The sequence below is a fragment of the Macaca mulatta genome, chromosome 6, assembly GCF_049350105.2.
Source record: "Macaca mulatta isolate MMU2019108-1 chromosome 6, T2T-MMU8v2.0, whole genome shotgun sequence".
NCBI lineage: Eukaryota > Metazoa > Chordata > Mammalia > Primates > Cercopithecidae > Macaca > Macaca mulatta.
The window spans coordinates 72,337,985-72,360,349 of NC_133411.1; the positions used below are offsets into that span (position 1 = coordinate 72,337,985).

Below are 22,365 nucleotides of genomic sequence, written 5' to 3' on the forward strand. Positions count from 1 at the left end.
CATGTATTCTCATACCTGCTTCTGCATGCAGTCTACTGCCACTTGTTGTTTTGGTTGAATTATGTCAAGAAAATCCAGCTAGACATGCAGTCATAAAAGGGAATAGTAGTATAATAGCTTTTCAGGAAAATTGTGGACATTTGTCTTTGATAATTACAGCAAAACTTGACAAGTACTAGATTTTAAAGGCTAGTTGCAATGTAGTCTTGACACCTGATATTAACTTTAAATACTGTATTACATTAAAATCCATGGGTCTGTCTTTGCACTTTGAGTGGTTCATTTACCCATGCATGATTTTTGTAACATCGTGTATTAGACATTTAGAAGATATTCGTTTACTGAATTATCTAACTCTTCTAAATGTTGACATATTTTATTATGCAGTATCAAAAAGTATTTGTTAACATCACCACCAGTCTCTTAACAAAAGTTGTTAAGTATTGGGAAGCTGTAAGCAAAAGCAAATTTTACAAACTTCTGACTTTTGCTTGAAAGTTCAAATTTTGTGATTTTGATTGGCAGCAAATACTGTCAGTTGTTTCCCTTGGAGTGACAGATTTACTTTGTTCTTTTTTGTGAAATTGTCTACCAAATAACCAAATCTGAATAATCAGCGTGTCTGACAATTGTTTAAATAAAAATGGTGTTCTATGAAAAAAGAAGCTAATGCAGGAGTTTGAGACCAGCCTGACCAACATGGTGAAACCCCTTCTCTACTAAAAATACAAAATTAGCCAGGCATGGTGGTGCATGCCTATAATCCCAGCTATTTGGGAGGCTGAGGTAGGAGAATTGCTTGAACCTGGGAGGCGGAGGTTGCAGTGAGCCAAGATCGTGCCGTTGCACTCCAGCCTGGGCAACAAGAGCGTAACTCTGTCTCAAAAAAAAAAAAAAATGCTTTTACTCAAAATAACCATTATGCTTTGGTATACAGCTGAACTGCTTTATGGTACTTCCCATTTCTGTCACTTGCATTATTAAAAGGGCGAAAACAATAAAAATACAAATTAATATTTTTCCAGATTGATTATGGATATTCTTAATACCAATGAGCTTTTCTTTTTTTCCCACAACTCAGTAAAGTTTGGCCTGCTGCCTTGATTCACACTAAGGCACTAACAGTTTAACCCACTATTACTTCTGCACCATCAGTACAATTGCCAACACAGTGAAAATGGCAAATAACATCTCAGTATATTATTTTGTTGTTTTTATTTTGTTTTTTGTTAGGGACAGGGTCTTGCTATGTTGCCTAGGCTGGAATCAGATTTCTGAGCTCAGTCCTCTAGCCTCAACCTCCAGAATAGCTGAGATCGCAGGCACATGTCACTGTCCCCAGCTTTTAATATTATTATGAGAATACTTTTGCCCTCAGGAATCTGTGAATCACACTTAAGAATTGTTATCCTAAAGCACCCATTTTACCCATTAAATATTTGTCTCCCACAAATACCCTATCATTTTATTTTGCTAGAGAGGAATGTGATTTTTATAAACTCATACAAAGATACTACAGAAAGTGAGGTGTCCCTTTCTGGTAATGTTTGTACTGCAGAAGAGGCTTAATTACAGAGGACAATGTGCGGTCTGAGTGATATTTATTCATCCATGCACAATTTGTTGAGAACTTACTATGGTGTTGTAATACACTGTGATATTTAGGGTTTCAGGTAGTGACATTTTTGTGAAATTGTCCCTGCATTCTTCAGATTGCAACAGATACAAGATTTTGGATATTATATAGCTTAGGTCACGTATTTTTAACTATTAAACTCGAAATAAAAATATATAAATCAAACACAATTAGTACTTGATATAATCTTTAAGTCTTGAATATATGAAATGTAATTGTGTTGATGGAGAAGGCAATTTGAATGCTTATCCTTTACTTCTACGGTATATTTCTGTAATCCAAGAGAATATTGTTAAGTTTATTAATTTTGCACTGAAATATAGCTATGTCCCTCAATGTCTAAGGGGGATGCTTCCAGCAACCCTTTACACCCCATGGCAAATACTAAAATCCACACATACTCAAGTCCTACAGTAGGCCCTGTTGGGATCCAGATATATGACAGGTCAGCCCTTCATATCCACAGGTTTTACTTCTCACAAATACTGCATTTTAGATTCATATTTGATGGCAGATGCAGAACCTGCAGACATGTAGGGCCAACTATATTTATTGAAAAAAATATGGATCCACATATAAGTGGATCCACCCAGTTCAAACCCATGTCAACTATATAAATGTGTGTGTGTGTGTGTGTGTGTGTGTGTACACACACATATACAGGCATACCTCAGAGCTATTGGTTTGGTTTCAGACAATCACAATAAAGCAAATATCGCAATAAAACGAGTTGCATGAGTTTTGTTTCCCGGTGCATATAAAAAGTTATGTTTATACTGTTCTGTAGTCTGTTAAGTGTGCAGTAGTATTATGTGTAAAAAATGTATGTCTTAATTTAAAAATACTTTATTGCTAAAAATATATGATAGATACTAAGTGAGCACATGCTATTAGGAGAAGTGATGCCAACAGACTTGTTTGTCACAGGGTTGCTACAAACCTGTAATTTGTTTTTAAAGCAATATCTGCAAAATGTGATAAAACCAAGCATGATCAAGTGAGGTATATATATTTTTGTGTATGTGTGTGTATATATATATGTGTGTGTGTATATCTATATATACACAATACACACACAGTAGTCCTGCCTTATCCACAGAGGATATGGTCTAAGACCCCAAGTGGATGCCTAAAGCAGCAGGTAGTACCAAACCCTATATATATATATAATGTTTACACACATATGCTCCTCAACTTTCTATGGGTTTATGTCCTGATAAACCCATTGTAAGTTGAAAACATAAGTTAAAAATGCATTTAATACACCTAACTTACCAAAAAATCGTTGCTTAGCCTAGCTTACCTTAAATGTGCTCAGAACATTTCCATTAGCCCACAGTTGGGCAAAATCATCTAACACAAAGCCTATTTTATAATAAAGTATTGACTATCTCATGTATTTATTAAATACTGCACTGAAAGTAAAAAACAATGGATCGATGGGTGCTCAAAGTATGGTTTCTACTGAATGCATGTAATTTTGACACCATCCTAAGTTGAACCATTTTCAGTTGGGCACCTTCTGTGCTGTGTGTACTGTATGTGTACTGTATTTTTTTCCTATATATACAACCTGTGATAAAGTTTAACTTACAAATTAGGCACAGTAAGAGATTAACAATAAAAAAAGAACAATTAACTATATTCTGTAATAAAAGTTACGGGAATGTGGCCTCCCTCTTCTGTCTCAAAATATTTTATTATACCATACTCGCCCTTCTTCTTGTGATCTGTCAATCTGATAACTGAGACATGTATGAAATAACTAACAGGTGGGTAATATATACAAAGTGGATATAATGGACAAAGAAATGATTCACATCCTGGGTAGGATGGCAGAAGATTTCATAATGTACCTAGAATGACACACAATTTAAAACATGAATTGCTTATTTCTGGAGTTTTCCATTTAATATTTTCAGGTAAATTTTCAGGTGAAACCACAAATAAGGGGGAACTATTCTATATACACACATACATATATGTATATATATAAAATAAGACTAGGTGAAAATTTTCACTTACTTTATACAACTTTTTTAGACAATTTTTATTGAAAGCAAAGTGATACTTATTCTGTTTCTTTTCAACTGAGAGTTAAAAGTGGGATTATACAGTCATAGATTGGGTTAAGAAAATGTGGCACATATACACCATGGAATACTATGCAGCCATAAAAAAGGATGAGTTCATGTCCTTTGTAGGGACATGGATGAAGCTGGAAACCATCATTCTCAGCAAACTATCACAAGGACAAAAAACCAAACACTGCATGTTCTTGCTCATAGGTGGGAATTGAATAATGAGAACACTTGGACACAGGAAGGGGAACATCACACACCAGGGCCTGTCATGGGGTGAGGGGAGCAAGGAGGGATGGCATTAGGAGATATACCTAAGGTAAATGACGAGTTAATGGAGTTAATGGGTGCAGCACACCAACATGACACATGTATACATACGTAACAAGCCTGCACATTGTGCACATGTACCCTAGAACTTAAAGTATAATTTTTTAAAAAAAAAAAATTTTAAAAAAGTGGGATTCTAGAAAAGGGTATATTTTAGAAATAATAAATGTATCATACTGCTGGAAAACAGCAATATACATCAGTTGAACAGACTCAGGGATTTCTAGGCAGTAAGAAACAATTGTATTTGCATTTATTTAGAAAATGAAGCAAATTGATCTTTTAAATGCCCAAGAAAAAAAAAAAAACTGATGTAGAATTGAGAGTTCTCATCAGAGACCTGGAATAATTTCAAGATCAAAAATCAATTAGGATACATGACATTATGCATTTGACAAAACCCATAGAATTGTACAACAAAAAGAGTGAGCCCTCATGTAAACTGTGGACTTCAGTTGTTAATAATGTATTAAAGTTCGTTCATCATTTGTAACAAATGTACCACACTAACGTGAGATGTTAAAAATAGGCAAAACTCTGTGTGTGTGCATGTGCATGTGTAGAGAAAGCATATGGAAATTCTCCGTACTTTCTGCACAATTTTTCTGTGAACCTAAAACTTGTGTGTGAAAAAAAAAAAATAAAACCTTTGTACCTATAGAAAGGTTACCTTGAGGTTGAGTCCTCGGCCACATGCTTATAATGCATATACCACAATAAAGGATCCTAACCACATTTTGGACAATAAAGATTGTTCTTTATTTCATTTAAAAAATGTTATAGCGGCCTGGCGCGGTGGCTCAAGCCTGTAATCCCAGCACTTTGGGAGGCCTAGACGGGCGGATCACGAGGTCAGGAGATCGAGACGATCCTGGCTAACACGGTGAAACCCCTTCTCTACTAAAAAATACAAAAAACTAGCCGGGCGAGGTGGCGGGCGCCTGTAGTCCCAGCTACTCGGGAGGCTGAGGCAGGAGAATGGCGTAAACCCGGGAAGCGGAGCTTGCAGTGAGCTGAGATCCGGCCACTGCACTCCAGCCCGGGCGACAGAGCCAGACTCCGTCTCAAAAAAAAAAAAAAAAATGTTATAAAAGACACCACTGGAAAAATTATTAAAATTGGATGTACTATACAGTATACTATTGTGTTAATGTTTAATTTGCTGATTTTGATCATTGTGATGTGCAGTGTGATTATATGAAATAATATGAACAAGAAAGAGAATACAATAAAGGCAAATGTTAACAATTGATGAACCTTAGTGTAAGGTAGGGTTCTTTTTATTATTCTTTGTGCTTTTTCTATAAACTTGAAATTATTTAGAAATACACTTTTAAAAAAATTTAAAATACTAATGTTTTTCAAAGTCTAGAGCTTTCCTCCTCCTATTGGGTGGGCTGGCTGAGGTCATAAGTATATCATGTACACTGTGAGTAATGCAGAATATATGATTTAAGCTCCTGAGAGTATTATCCAGTTGAGGAAGAAGTGTTTCCTTTTAATAGGTGAGTGAGGAGTGGCATACAAGTTATAGGGATGCCTAGGGCCTTTTATTATGAAAACAAACTAGCAGCAGTCAAAACAAAACAAATATTATGTACAGTTGAATCTTTATTTTTACAAGATTTGGCAGGTGTCAAAAGATCTAGAAGAATGAGACTGTGGGGGAACTTTGTATTCATTAAAATGATCTGAAAATTGTTTTAAAAAATCAGCCAGGTAGCAGGAATATAGGTAGTGATATGAATCATCAGTTTTCAATGTGTGAGGCAACAGCATCAGCATTACCTGGGAGAACCTATTAAAAATGCAAATTCTCAGGCCCCATCCCAGACCTACTGAAGCAGAAACTCTAGGGATGGACCCAACATTATATAATCTAACAAGCTTTCCAGCTGATTTTGATAGGCAGTAAAGGTTTAGAGCCACAGGTGTGAACATTACAATTGTTACTAGATAACCTGTTGAATAGTTGGCCTACTCTTGATCCTGCCCTTCCACTTCCCATGTAAAGAATAGCTAGCTTTGACATTTACACTCTGATAACACCATGGGAACTCCTTCCTAAATTCAAGGACCTGCCTGGTTCTTGGAGCTGGAAGGAGAAGCAGAGTCTGGAAATAGATTAGTGGTGGGTACGGAAAGGCAGTTCTCATGAGTGAAGTAAGTCCTTCACTCCCTAGGAAAACATTCTATATTTTAGCAATTGTGAGAATCCTAAGCCTGTATGCTTGCTTCCCACTTATAATACAAAAGATACATGTTTATTGACATATTTCGTTCATTTAGGATTTGCAGTCAATTTCCTCTATTCAGAGTAGTAATCTCTTGCAGAAAAAGACCTACACAAGTGAGGGAATCTGTGTCAGCTACCTATACTAATAAACCTAATCCCTTGTATATAAAAATAAAGCAAATATCCATAATGTAAAAGAAGAAACAAAAAACATGACACAAGGAAAAACAGATCCAGAAAACAAAAGGGATATTATGAAAGCTCTAATTAAGGCCAGGCGCGATGGCTCACGCCTGTAATCCCAGCACTTTGGGAGGCCGAGGCAGGCGGATCATGAAGTCAGGAGTTTGAGACCATCCTGGCTAACATAGTGAAACCCCGTCTCTACTAAAAATACAAAAAATTAGCTGGGCATGGTGGCGGGCGCCTGTAGTCCCAGCCACTGGGGAGGCTGAGGCAGGAGAGTGGCGGGAACCCGGGAGGCGAAGCTTGCGGTGAGCCGAGATCGCACCACTCTACTCCAGCCTGAGGGACAGAGCAAGATTCCGTCTTTAAAAAAAAAAAAAAGAAGAAGAAAAAAAAAATTAAAATTAAAATCATGAATGGGCAAAAGCTGGAACCATTCCATTTGAAAACCGGCACAAGACAAGAATGCCCTCCTCTCACCACTCCTGTTCAACATAGTATTGGAAGTTCTGGCCGGGTAATCAGGCAAGAGAAAAAAAAAAAAGGAGGGGGAGGGGGGCGGCATTCAGATGGGAAGAGAGGAAATCAAAGTGTTGCTGTTGCAAATGACATGATTCTATATTTAGAAATCTCCATAGTCTCAGCCCAAAACCTCCTTAAGCTGATAAGCAACTTCAGCAAACTCTCAGTATAAAAAATCAATGTGTAAAAATCACAAGCATTCCTATACACCAACAATAGACAAACAGAGCCAAATCATGAATGAACTCCCATTCACAATTGCTACAAAGAGAATAAAATACCTAGGAATACAGCTAACAAGGTACATGAAGGACCTCTTCAAGGAGAACTACAAATCACTGCTCAAGGAAATAAGAGGACACAAACAAGTAGAAAAACATTTCATCCTCGTGGATAGGAAGAACCAGTATCATGAAAATGGCCATACTGCCCAAAGTAATTTATAGATTCAGTGCTATTCCCAAACTACCATGGACATTTTTCACAGAATTAGAAAAAACTACTCTGAATTTCATATAGAACCAAAAAAGAGCCCGTAGAGCCAAGACAATCCTAAGCTAAAAGAAGAAGACTGGAGGCATCACGCTACCTGACTTCAAACTATACTACAAGGCTACAGTAACCAAAACAGCATAATACTAGTACCCAAATAGACATATAGACCAATGGAACAGAGACCTCAGAAATAACACCACCCATCTACAACCATCTGATCTTCGACAAACCTGACAAAAACAAGCAATGGGGAAAGGATTCCCTATTTAATAAATGGTGCTTGGAAAACCGGCTAGTCATATGCAGAAAACAAACTGGACTCCTTCCTTACACCTCATACAAAAATTAACTCAAGGTGGATTAAATACTTAAATGTAAAACCCAAAACCATAAAAACCCTAGAAGAAAACTTAGGCAATACCATTCAGGACATAGGCATGGGCAAAGATTTGATTATGAAAACGCCAAAAGCAAAAAAAAAAAAAAGAAAAGAAAAGAAAACGCCAAAAGCAATTGCAACAAAGGCTAAAATTGATAAAGAGGATCTAATTAAGCTAAAGAGCTTCTGCATAGCAAAAGAAACTATAATCAGAGTAAACAGGCAAGCTACCAGAATGGGAGAAAATTTTTGCAATCTACCTATCTGACAATGGTTTAGTATCCAGAATCTATAAGAAACTTAAATTTACACGAAAAAAACAACCCCATCAAAAAGTGGGCAAAGGATATGAACAGATACTTCTCACAATTTTATGCAGCCAACAAACATATGAAAACAAGCTCAACATCACTGATCATTAGAGAAATGCAAATCAAAACTACAGTGAGATACCATCTCATGTGAGTCAGAATGGTGATTATTAAAAAGTCAAACAATAGATGCTGGTGAGGGTGTGGAGAAATAGGAATGCTTTTACACTGTTGGTGATAGACACATATATATATATGTATGTATGTATGTATGTATCAGAATACTATTCAGCCAATAAAAGGAATGAAATAATGGCATTCTCAGCAACCTGCATGGAACTAGAGACCATTATTCTAAGTGAAGTAACTCAGGAATGGAAAACCAAACATTGTATGTTCTCACTCATAAGGGGGAGCTAAGCTATGAGGATGCAACGGCGTAAGAATGACACAATGGACTTTGGGGACCCAGGGGGAAAGGGGGAAGGGAGTGAGGGATAAAATTGGATTCAGTGTGTACTGCTCAGGTGATGGGTGCACCAAAATCTCACAGATCAGCACTAAACAACTTACTCATGTAACCAAAACCACCTGTTCCCCCAAAACCTATGAAAATAAGTAAAATAACAAAATAAAGAGGACAATAAGGAATATGAAAAAGCATTATTAAATAAGCCAAAGAATGAAAATAAGCAGAAGAGTAAAATCTAGTTAAAATGCATAGATAACGGTTGTAAAGAACATGTTCCTGACAAGTAGACTCAGAGAGCAGTCTTTGTGTTTGGAGTTGAGAATATAATGTCTTGTTTAGGAGGAGGAGATTACAGATACTGAACTTCAACTATTTTTCGTAACAGTTAAGATTAATCTCAAGAATACAAATAGGATATAGGCTGGGTGTGGTGGCTCACGCCTGTAATCCCAGCACTTTGGGAGGCCAAAACAGGTGGCTCACTTGAGCCCAGGAGTTCAAAACCAACCTGTCCAACATGGTGAAACCCTGTCTCTACTAAAAATACAAAGAATAGCCGGGCACCATGCCACATGCCTGTAATCTCAACTACTTGGGAGGCTGAGGCAGGAGAATCACTTGAATCCAGGAAGCAGAGGCTCAGTGTGCAGAGATCACGCCACTGCGCTCCAGCCTGGGCGACAGAGCAGGACTCGGTGTCAAAATAATAATAATACAAATAGAATAATAACAGTGAAAACTCATAGTATGTTTTATATTATAAGCACTATTTTAAATGCCTGGTTTGAGAAAAATGTTCTCAAGGCTTTAGCAAAAACTACAGAACCTGTAGAGAAAGAACAGAAGGGATGGGGGAGGGTAGAGAAGGATGGCCGTGGCTAACATTTTTTGATAATTAATTACTATGTGCCAGATATCATACTAAATGTATTAAGTGGATTACCTCATTTAATCCTCACAGCAGTTTCACAAATAAGGAAATTGGGAGTTATAGGAATTCTGCTAACAGACCTTCTACTATTAATACTAACCTCTGAGCTACCTCTTTCCTAACTACAGTAAATCCTCATTTATGTTGCTTAAAGCCACCATTTCCAAGAACCTACTGGTGATGTTTTAGGTGGATGCAAAGGTAATTGCAGTTTAGTAGCAAAAACCGCAATTACTTTTGCACCAACATAATATCAGTGACTTTAAGTGAAATAACACCACCAATTTTACCATAGGCTAATTGATATGAATAAAGAGTTCAATTTTTACAGCCTATTTCTGATCACAAAAGCATCACCAAACTTCTAAAGACCAAAACACCTCTAATATTAAATACTGAAATAAATGTGAGCTATACATGTATTAACGAAAGATAAATAAAAACAAGATAATTACTGGAGCCTGTCCTGGCAGTTCAGGGTACAAGGCAGAAACCAGGCCTGGATGGGACACCATCCCTTCACAGGGCACACTCACACACACCAGCACTCACCCCAACTGGGACCATTTAGACACACCAGTGTACCTAACATGCACATCTTTGGGATATAAGAGGAAACTGGATTACCCAGAGAAAACACACACAAACACAGGGACAACATGCAAACTCCACACAGACAGAAACTCCACACAGACAGCAACCCCAGCTCGAAATCAGTTTTTTCTCATCATCGTTATAAGACCATGTTGAATGAAATGACATTATTAAGAACCTGCTGTACCTTTTTCCTAACAATTCCATTTGGGAGGGGAGACAGGCTCATCATGTTTTCCCATAGCAAGGCTAATCCCATAATTACTCTGAGATTTGCTTTGCTTTCCTCCTGACACCACTTAGACTTTGACTCTTTCTTTGAGCTCCAGGAAGACACAAAATATAGAATAGAGAATGTTCCTTGCGCAGTATGAGAATGAAGTATGACGCCTTCTGCCTTCACTTTTCATCATGCATGGATGCTCATATTAAAACTCTATAACCTTGTGACAACCAGCTTATTTGCTGTGGTAGGAATGGGGTAGATAGAGAATCTACATAATTCTGGGACTGGTATACCTAACACCTATCTACTGTTGATTAAGCCAAAATACAGGTATACTTAATAGGTTTAGGTATATTAGGTTTAGGTATATTTTAGCACTTAGCACGATGTCACAATACTAAAAAGAAAAGTAGGCTTCTGGGTTTTCATGTATATTTTTAGTTTCTTGACTTTGAAAGGTAGCATTTCTGTTACTTTGAATACGCCACAAACAGATTATATGCTTCTCAAATATTTTCGTTCATTTTAACAAAATACAAAAGCTATCTTAAGGAAACCAATCTCACACTAAGAAAAAAAAGTTTTCTTGTGTTTTGCAGACTTTGAATAATGAGATGAGTACAGATGAAGACAATGAATATGCAGAAGAAAAGGATAGCTACATCTGTGCAGTGTGTCTGGACGTTTATTTCAACCCTTATATGTGTTACCCTTGCCATCACATCTTCTGTGAGCCCTGCTTGCGGACTCTGGCCAAAGACAATCCTTCCAGCACTCCATGCCCATTATGTCGGACAATTATTTCTAGAGTCTTTTTCCAGACAGGTAACAATTCTCTTTCATTAACATGATTGTCTGATTATTCTACCTCTTGGTTATAGTTCTAAAGGTACTTTATAAATTATTAAAAAGTTACTGATAAATCACATATACCATAATTTGTTATTCTCCACTTTATAAAACAGTACTTACCCAACTTATAAAACTGTTAGAATCATAGATGAGAATAGAGCCTCATCTCTAATTCCCTACTCTGCACTCAGATCCTTTCTAAAACACTGTAACTAGTTGTTCGGCCTTGGACATTTCTAGTGTTAAGGAAGTTCCATTTGAAGCAGTGCTGTTGATTATTTATTCCTCGTATCTGCCTTCCACTACCCCTTATTCTTTGGCTCTTGTTATTTCCTTTGGAGTCACAGAGAATAAATCCATAAATATCTATCTAAGTACAATTATTACATCTTTCTCCCAAACTCAAAATTTTCTCAACCTTCTTAATGTTCTTAAGGTTAAGGTCCTTCTCTTTGGACAGGAAAAAAGTCAAATTGGAGCAATGATTTGTTGACCTAATTTTCATGTAAAGATGTAATACAATATTTAAAACATTAATGAAGAGATAATGAATGTGGAACATAGAGAATGACTAAGGGTAGAATGATAGAATACACTACTATGTGCTAAATGTTAGGTGGGAAATTTTCTATCTTCACATTCTCCTCTCAGCTGTAAAGGAGCTAAATGAGGATCCGAGTATGTACTACATTAATAGTAAAACTGAAGAGAATAAATACATGGTGCATCTTTCTTCCCTCAAGGAAATCCAAGGACCCACCTGCATGGGAGAATCAGATTATTAAAGTAAGCTTTGACTGTCCTACACAACCAGCTGCATGAAGGCTTGCAAACCTTTATAGGCTCAGTAATCAAACAAAGAAGAGAAACTAAAGCTGTGCCTCTCTGTTCTACCTAGTGCATGTAGACTGCAGCACAAAATTACCGCACTGAGCTTGGGCAGATCTAGAGCCAAAAGGACTTGCCAAGCACAGCAACTCTACCCCAGTCGAGAAATGTGGTCAGGACACCAGGCTGTCATCAGTCTCACCAGACAATTCATTTACTCCTTTCATAGGGAAGACCATAAAGGGTACAGAAAGGAAAGGATGCACTTCCATGAGAGGGTCAAACCTTACTGGAAGTTCTTCTCTGGCCTCTGGCTGGAATGTTGAGATGTGGGAGAAAAGAATTATTTTCTAATACCAGATCTCTTGCTGTGTCTTTTGGGGTGACAAAAAAGAGGAGCACCAGTGACACCATTTGGTCAATGTTATCTCTGGCCAGCTTTACAAGCAAACATTTACTGAAAACTTGTTTTGATAGGAAGCGTCTAGGCAATATACAGTGTTTAGGCAGATGTTGTCCCTGCCTTCCATGATCTCACTTAACACTGGTAAGGGTTATAAAATTTATTTTCTTCAGGTCCTAAAACAGTAATGACTCAAGTTTTTCTTGGTTCATTTATTAAAACAAAAATTTCATATCTTCCTTTATTTTTAAAATCAGTTATTCTAAAATAAATCACATTGGGAATACTTAGGGTCTTTTCCAATGTAGACTATATTTGGTTGTGTGCTGTCATTTACAGGCTGATAGTAGGAATATTCTACTTACTTGTTTATACTCTACCTCAAAAGGATTTGAGGTGATTTGTAAAATACATTTAATGAAGTAGCAGGACAAGGGAATTATGAATTGACATAGATTATAAAGATCAGGTGAGGGTAGGTAGACAGATAAATAAGCATATGATCCTACATAGTATTTTATTTTTAATGGCAAAAACCATAATTACTTTTGCACCAACCTAATACTACAATTAGATGAAGTAATTGCTTTTAAATTTGCTTTTTCTGATTGCCTAAAGGAAAATAAAAGTCAATACACAAAGGATTCTCGGGATCCATAAAAAAAAAAAAGCATGCCAATTCTTCAGGATAAGCAAAGGTTTTTCTGGCAATTGTCTTTAAACAAATTTTTTATGTTATTTCTCCTCTAGGGCATATTGGGAGAGAGACTAGGCAATGTCCTCAAAAACATCATCAGAGCAAATGCACTGCCAGGTTTTCTGGTGTTTTATCTTATGGTATTTTTTGGTAAAAGCTGAGGTAATATAGTATAAATTAGGGAAAGTAACATTGTTAGTAACGAAAGAATGTGGTTTAGTTTTCTTATAAAAATAACTTAAAATTATATAGATAATACAGTTTCATTATAGGAAAATCAGAAACTATAAATAAAATGTAAGCTCAAAATTAGCTGTATTTCTATCATTTAAAACTAATATCCTTCCAGAATATATCAGAATCAGATTATATTGTACATATGGTCTTTAAGCTGTTGTGTTTGTTTAACTTAAAGTTCTTGTGATTATATTATGGCCCTGCTTAGCCAGCCTACTCTTTTGGGAAATTTAGTTTATTTATTTATATTTATCTACTGATATATGTGGATAAATATTTGAACGCATTACAGAGTACTTCCTTAAGATGAATTTCCAGAAGTAGAAATGGTAGTTAAAGCCTACATATTTTAAGGGTACATATACATTGCAAAATTATACTGAAATTATTGTAAACAGAAGTGTGTGAGGGCTTGTTGTCTCTAGAGTCCTGACTATCCTAATTTTCCTTTTTAAATTTGTGACCAGATTTTTTATATTTGGTGTCAGCTTTTGTCATATATGGTAATAAATTTTCCTTTTTTGTCATTTGTACTTTAATTTTGTTTATGGTATTTTTTGAATGTGCAGGACTTCTACATTTGTATGTAGAAGTGACCTTTGCCAGGTAGTGATCTTGCCTTTATTATTTATAATTTCAAAGTTAGTTTTAGGCCTTTCCCACTACAGAATTAATTAAACATTCTCTTTCCCTATATTTGTTTAAGGTTTCAGTTTGTCCTCATGTCCCCACATATAACTCCTGTCCATTTATTCTGGTGCATGGTTTGGTAAATAATAAAGTACATTTTTTTGATTCCTTAGGCATGTGTCCTGGCAGCATTCATTGAACAGTCTACTGTTACTATGATGACTGAATTGTATTTCTTTAAAAAGCAATTACAGTAATTTCTAAAACGCTCTTTAGCAGCTATTCTTTTCATCTTTATCTTGTCCTATACTTTTACTCCACTTTTATAATTATTCTAGCATTTATGTTTTAATTGCTCATGAGTGAATTAAACTTAATTTGGGGATAATTGACATTTTAATTGACATTTTTATAATATTGAGTCATTGTTGTCATGGTATACCACCTCTCAATAAAGTTCCAAAATTTCCTTCCTAAAGACTCTGCACATTTATTAGTTTTGTACCTATATATTTTTGTTCTTGCTATTGTAAATGAGATTTTCTTCCCCTCATTTAGTTTTTGCTTTTTTTGATATTTTAGGAAACTTAGTTTCCCAGTGTTAGACTTTTCTGTTACCAGTCAGCTTACCCTGGGAGTTATTTATTAAATGAATTAGTTAGTTATGTCAGCTACCTCAGTTGTCACCATTCAAATTGTGTATAAACCAGGGACTGTTATTGTCATGGGGCCTTTTTAAAGATTAAAGTGGGAAAGCTGTCATTTTCTAAAGATATGTGTGGAATAAGGGATTAGTTGTAACAGTTCTATTATAGTAGCTCAATGAATAGAAATATAATGAAGTTACTCCCACATTTACTCCATTCAGTGTGCTTTAGAAAATTAATGACTTTAAAACTGAACTATAACAAACTAATTTCTTGTTTAAATTACTTTACACTGTTAGCTGTTGAGAAGTTGATGTGGGATAAGATATGTACAGAAAAGGGTAGAAACATTAATATCTATGTTTTTAATGGAAGTCAAGGTATACTGTTGAAAGTTGATAAAAAAAAAAATTCATAGTGTTCACTGTTGGTTGCTAATTAGTATGCATAACCTCCTTCTTTCTTCTCAACATAACCCTGAGTATTCAACTCTTCCAACACAGACCAGGTGACTCTTGGTAGCAGACCCCATCCTCTGCTCCTGGGTAATCTATCCCCTTTGCCAATAATTGGTTCACAAATAGGCATGTGGTCCAGTTTGGGTCAATGAGATGAGAAGGTTTGTCTTTCCTTTTAAGACATGAAATGAAGAAACCATTTTCTCTCCCTTTGGACATAAACAAGAAAGTATATAACAGAGATAGTTACAAGTAGCTGTCTTATGAGACTTAGTATGAAGTCTTATTTTTGGATTGTAGAACTTAGGACAGAGGTGAACATGAGGTCTTGAAGACACTGTTGGACCAGTGACTCGGCCAAGTTTGAAGCCCATGCTTTAATACATGAAATATTAAATTTGTTAATTAACTAAGTCAGTTTGAGTAAACTTTCATTAGTTTGAACCAAGAGCAACGTAACAGATAAAAGCATATCAATTATTTGATAGGTGAGAAGGGAGGAAGGTAGTTTAAAAAAACTTATATCCCCTTAGAACAACATTAATAATGAAGTTTATAAATGAAGAAATAATTCTGGATTGGTGCTATAAGAAGCTCAGTGGACACTTCCCCAGCAAAATCAGCATTTAACTGGTGAAAATAATTTTTTTAAAAAACAGATTAGAAGTAATCCTAAAGACATACAGCAAATGAAGCATTTATTCAAAAATATCTACTAAAATCTACTGCTATTATAGGTAAGAATGAGAGCCTGTAGCATTTGAGACAGGACCAGCTTTCAAACCCATCACTGCTAGCTCAATGTGACAAAAGCTTTAATTCAAGTGGATACAACTAGGAAGACTGGGCTCCCTCCGTCCATTCTCCCACTCCCTAGTCTGGTGCTATAGTTTCACCACAGGGGAAGTAGACCACTGATATCACTTATCCTCTCAGCTTCATGTTGCAGAAGCTGTATTCCAGGCAGGCGCAGCCAAGAGCACTGGAGCTCCCTTCCCCACCTATCCTCCACTTGTAAGGTGGAAGTTTTACTCCAGGCACATGAGTCTTAGTATCCTGAGCCCTGAGCTCCCTCACCCCGGTTTGCTAATAGGGCAGATGTTCCAAGCCAGGAGAGCCAAGCCAAACCAAAGAAGATCAGGAGCTACCATTCCTGCCCAGTGCCTTACTCATAAAGCAGGAGTGTTATACTGGGAGAAACAGACCACTGTCCTTGTGCCCAGCTCTAGTGCAGTGATGCAGAGGTTCTGCCAAAGGGAGGAGACAGACACTAAGAACAGAAAGCTCTGAAGCTCTATTTAAAGGAACTGATTTTAATTAGAACAGGATGTAGGGAAATTCTTGCCTATGAATTGTGTGTTGTTGAAAACAGTGGAGTTTTTGATGGTAAGCAATTTAGGGGAGACTGGTAGCTCTAGTAGCAAAAAGCAAAATAATAAATAAACTAGAAGATAATCACAGCAAGAGACAGCTAAGAAGAGCCTTCCTAAGGTGCAGTAAACCTCAGACTGGCAGCACAGGGCTCCTGCCAAAGAGATGGACTTTAAATGAATCAGACTATAGAGCACGTTATGCCCCAGGGAATTGTTAGAAACAGTAGAGCAATCACCAAGCAATTAGTAGAATCTAACAGCTGAGTGTGATACTAATAAAGACAGTCCAGACAGAAGCTTAAAGGAGAGATTATGGAAAGAGACAGTCAAAGAACCTGGCTAAAGCTGTGTGCAGTCATCCTTGGTGATCAGGGAGACTGATCACACATTCCTCAGTCTGTATTCTGGAGTATCATCAGAGGCTGCACACAGTAGGAGAAACAGACTTCCCTAAACTAATTCATCCACGTTACCAAACATAAAAGAAAATAACTAAAACCTCCAGGAGGAGAGTCCAGAAGGAATCTCATACATCTATGGTTAATTGATTTTTGACAAGAGTTATAAGAATTAGCCTTTGTGTCATTTCAAAACAATGGCACTGGGACAACTGGATACCCACATGTAAAAGAATGAATTTGGACCCCTACCTCGTGCCATGTATATGTTAACTCAATATAGAAAAAAGAACTAAATGTGAGGGTTGAAAATATAAAACTCTTAGAAGAAAACATACATATAGTTTTTTGTGAACTAGGATTAAGCAGCAGCTCCTTAGATATAAGACCTGATATATGAACAGCCAAAGAAAAAATAAGAGTTCAAAGTTGAAAGCTTCCTTGCTTTAAAGAATTTATCAAGAAAGTAAAAAGACAACCACAGAATGAAAAGATATATTTGTAAATCATGTGTATGATAAGGATCTAGTATCTGGAATATATAAAGAACTCTTATAACTTAATAAAAAGACAAATAACCCAATTGAAAAATGGGCAAAAATTGAATAGACAGTTCTCCAAAGATGATTTAAAAATGGCCAATAAGCATGTGAAAAGATGCTCAACATCATTAGTCACTAGTGAAATGCGGATTAAAAGTATAATGAGATATCACTTCATACCCACCAGCATGGCTACAATCAGAAAGATAAAAACAAGTGTTGGTGGGGATATGGAGAAATCAGTACTTCTGTATATCGCTGGCTGGAATTATAAAATGTTCAGTCACTTCAGAAAACAATAAATTTCAACATGGCAGATTCCAGGTATGCTTGTGGGTTGGGAAAGTTCTGGAGTGTCCCAAATTAACTAGAGTTTTTGTTGTTGTCTGTGGAAATAAGAAGCCTCCCAGTGTATGTAGAGCTGAGGAAGACCTTAGGATAGGTGGGACACTTCACATTCATTGACTGATAACCTCACATCTTTTCACACTTGGAGCTACCACATTTTAGATGTGGGCCTGTTCCGGGAGGTGCCATGTGCTTCCCAAAAGAATCTGCAGGCCAAGAAAGGGAAAAGGGCATAATTTAGAAACGTTTTGTGGAATGGGGTTATCCAGGTGAGGGGATCCCTCCCACAAAGACATCATTGTCTTGGGTTGAGAGGATCCATTATCTGTTCTTGTTGACTTTCTGACTGCAGCATTCAAACCAAGCATGCCATTTCTCCCATTGTGTACTGACACTGGAGGGCATTCCTATCTTCCTGCAGGCATTGCTACTAACAGACCCAGTTTCAGCTGTTCAGATCCCAGTCCATAGTCACACAGAAGATAGGAGTGTTTCATGGGTTGCAAAGGGAGCCACGGTCATTGCAACATGCCTCCCCACAGTGAACTTTCTCACTGCTGTCACCCCCACCCCATTCACAATACACCCATGCCTCAGCAAGGATGATTCCCTTTATTGTTACATTATTTTCCTCCCTTAACTTCCCTCTCCCTTTAGACCATACACCACCCCCCAACACCAGTACTCATGGGCCTTAACATAGTGGAACCAGGTGCTGATGAGCAGATGTATGGGTGAACTCCACTGGAGAAAGGAAAAGGAAATAGCTAATTCTCTACCTTGTCTATGGAAGTCCCAGACTAGGTATGGAAATTACATTTAAACTAACTAGGATTTTAAGTGATGGAACAGAAAAATACGAGGGATATTATGACTGTCACAGTAATTGGAGCATGCTCCTAGCATCTAGACAGCAGGGTAGGGATGACATATCCTGCAGCACTTGGCCAGTCCCACACAATGAAGAATATCCTGAGTTCTGTCTGATGTTCTGATGTCCTGCTGGACATTATCCAAGATATACAACTCATTTGCAAGAATATCACGTGTCTCTTCTTATCCACTATGACAATTTATCATTTGTCTTGGTCTATTGTCCTTATTCCCATTAAGGCCATTTCACACTTTCTCTTATTTTATACCAGTAAGTCTGGTCTGTTAATTCTAATGCTAATAATGGTTTTATTCTTGCCTCCGTATATACCTCTACTCTTCGTTTTTCTGTTCATCTTGTACTTTTAGTCTCTGTTTCTAAAAGCCATACTTGTCACGATACATTCTAGTGTAGTCATTCTTAAACTTACAGAATTGAATATTTTTAAAATAAAAAGGAATAGCAAAATAAGCATGGTAGTTAGAGCAGTGTTTCTCAAACATTTCTATACCACTTTTACAATTTTCACTAAATCCACATACCTTGTGATTTTTCTTAAATCTAAGGGTTTTCTTTATATCAACAGTTTTTTTCTTAAGTACTTATTTTAACCTCATCCTTAGCAATATATTTGTGAATTTATGGATTTAATATTTAGTTTATATATTTTTTCTAATACCTCAAGTAGGTAACTGAAAATTTTTAATATGTTCATTCAATTCAACCCAAAATTATCTCACATATTACTCGTGCTTTGCAAACCAATTTTTGAAACACACTGACTTATATACATGCAGGTTTCTCTCTAGGGAAAAAAAAAAAAAAAACCTGAAGACAGAAACACTTAAAACAATCCCTGGAGTTTAGGGGTAAAGATAGAGGAGTAGAACAGATCATTCTATCATTGTTGTTTTTTTAAGCTGTACTGTACCACTTGATTTTTTCAAAAAACCATCAGAATGAGTTACTTTTACCCTTTTAAGAAAGTAAATAAACCAAACTGCAGCATTAAATGATGGTGGGCATAGAGGGTGAAGTCCTATATCTTTTCACACAGAACACAGAGAGAATCATCACTTGTTTGAAGCCAAGGATGGATTCAGTGATTACCTTTTGTGAAGCCACCAATGTATCTCTATTCATAGCTTTCAAAGACTTTTCCTAAACCCTTAAGCATAAATTTATATAAAAATAATTATAAGCATCATAAAAGTATAAAATAGCATTTTGTATCATAGTAAAAGCTCAATAAAGTTATAGTTTAATTGGGATTACTTTAATAGATTTCCTTATTTCTGTAACAGTGGGCAAACCAGTTATTCTCGGACACAGAAACAGTTACTGAAATGATTTTTCAGTGCTCCAGAGCCATTAATGGACATCAGTAAGCACAAGGTAAACATAACTTCCTGGGGCAAAAAGCTTGGATAAATGTTCTAACGTAAGGAAGTTTTCTAATACTACAGATTTCTCCTAGGGGAAAGGGTTTAAAAATGATTGCAACAGCTTTTTATTCTACTAAAAAAAAAAATTATACTGAATTATAAGTACCAAATATTGTACTACCAAAAACTAAATGAAATTAAAATGGACAAATTTTAACTAAATCTGACTTAATAGAAACTCCTAAATATTAACATTTGCTAAGCATATGTTGCTTACTATAATGACTTACATATTGTAAAATCTATAACTCCATTTTGACAAAGTGTCAGGTAAAGAAATTTTGTTTTTTGAAGTAAAGCACTCCTCAGCAAATGTACAAGACAGAAATTATAACAAACTGTCTCTCAGACCACAGTGCAATCAAACTAGAACTCAGGACTAAGAAACTCAATCAAAACCGCTCAACTACATGGAAACTGACAACCTGCTCCTGAATGACTACTGGGTACATAACGAAATGAAGGCAGAAATAAAGATGTTCTTTGCAACCAATGAGAACAAAGATACAACATACCAGAATCTCTGGGACACATTTAAAGAAGTGTGTAGAGGGAAATTTATAGCACTAAATGCCCACAAGAGAAAGCAGGAAAGATCTAAAATTGACACCCTAACATCACAATTAAAAGAACTAGAGAAGCAAGAGCAAATGCATTCAAAAGTTAGCAGAAGGCAAGAAATAACTAAGATCAGAGCAGAACTGAAGGAGATAGAGACACAAAAAAACCCTCCAAAAAATCAATGAATCCAGGAGCTGGTTTTTTGAAAAATCAACAAAATTGACAGACCACTAGCAAGACTAATAAAGAAGAAAAGAGAGAACAATCAAATAGATGCAATAAAAAATGATAAAGGGGATATCACCACCAACCCCACAGAAATACAAACTACCATCAGAGAATACTATAAACACCTCTACGCAAATAAACTGGAAAATCTAGAAGAAATAGATAATTTCCTGGAGACTTACACTCTTCCAAGACTAAACCAGGAAGAAGTTGAATCCCTGAATAGAACAATAACAGGCTCTGAAATTGAGGCAATAATTAATAGCCTACCAACCAAAAAAAGTCCAGGACCAGATGGATTCACAGCTGAATTCTACCAGAGGTACAAGGAGGAGCTGGTACCATTCCTTCTGAAACTATTCCAATCAATAGAAAAAGAGGGAATCCTCCCTAACTCATTTTATGAGGCCAACATCATCCTGATACCAAAGCCTAGCAGAGACACAACAAAAAAAGAGAATTTTAGACCAATATTCCTGATGAACATCGATGCAAAAATCCTCAATAAAATACTGGCAAACCGGATTCAGCAGCACATCAAAAAGCTTATCCACCATGATCAAGTGGGCTTCATCCCTGGGATGCAAGGCTGGTTCAACATTCGCAAATCAATAAACATAATCCAGCATATAAACAGAACCAAAGACAAGAACCACATGATTATCTCAATAGATGCAGAAAAGGCTTTTGACAAAATTCAACAGCCCTTCATGCTAAAAACGCTCAATAAATTCGGTATTGATGGAACGTACCTCAAAATAATAAGAGCTATTTATGACAAACCCACAGCCAATATCATACTGAATGGGCAAAAACTGGAAGCATTCCCTTTGAAAACTGGCACAAGACAGGGATGCCCTCTCTCACCACTCCTATTCAACATAGTGCTGGAAGTTCTGGCTAGGGCAATCAGGCAAGAGAAAGAAAGAAAGGGTATTCAGTTAGGAAAAGAAGAAGTCAAATTGTCCCTCTTTGCAGATGATTGTATATTTAGAAAACCCCATTGTCTCAGCCCAAAATCTCCTTAAGCTGATAAACAACTTCAGCAAAGTCTCAGGATACAAAATTAATGTGCAAAAATCACAAGCATTCTTATACACCAGTAACAGACAAACACAGAGCCAAATCATGAATGAACTTCCATTCACAATTGCTTCAAAGAGAATAAAATATCTAGGAATCCAACTTACAAGGGATGTAAAGGACCTCTTCAAGGAGAACTACAAACCACTGCTCAGTGAAATAAAAGAGGACACAAACAAATGGAAGAACATACCATGCTCATGGATAGGAAGAATCAATATCGTGAAAATGGCCATACTGCCCAAGGTAATTTATAGATTCAATGCCATCCCCATCAAGCTACCAATGAGTTTCTTCACAGAATTGGAAAAAACTGCTTTAAAGTTCATATGGAACCAAAAAAGAGCCCGCATCTCCAAGAC

The 22,365-nt window shown here is 36.5% G+C and overlaps 1 protein-coding gene across 7 annotated transcripts in view; it reads left to right on the forward strand.

Annotated features, from left to right (window-relative positions):
• The window catches only part of RNF180 (ring finger protein 180), a 220,568-nt gene that overhangs the window by 150,164 nt on the left and 48,039 nt on the right, over positions 1-22,365 (forward strand). For 6 of the 7 annotated variants that reach the window (XM_078004430.1, XM_078004428.1, XM_078004429.1 and 3 more), the window contains one exon: positions 10,999-11,224. In XM_078004430.1, the coding sequence (XP_077860556.1) occupies positions 10,999-11,224 (226 nt within the window). Of the gene's footprint in view, positions 1-10,998; positions 11,225-19,990; positions 20,082-22,365 lie in introns of those variants that run through there. The other variant, XM_078004434.1, reaches the window with a different exon arrangement.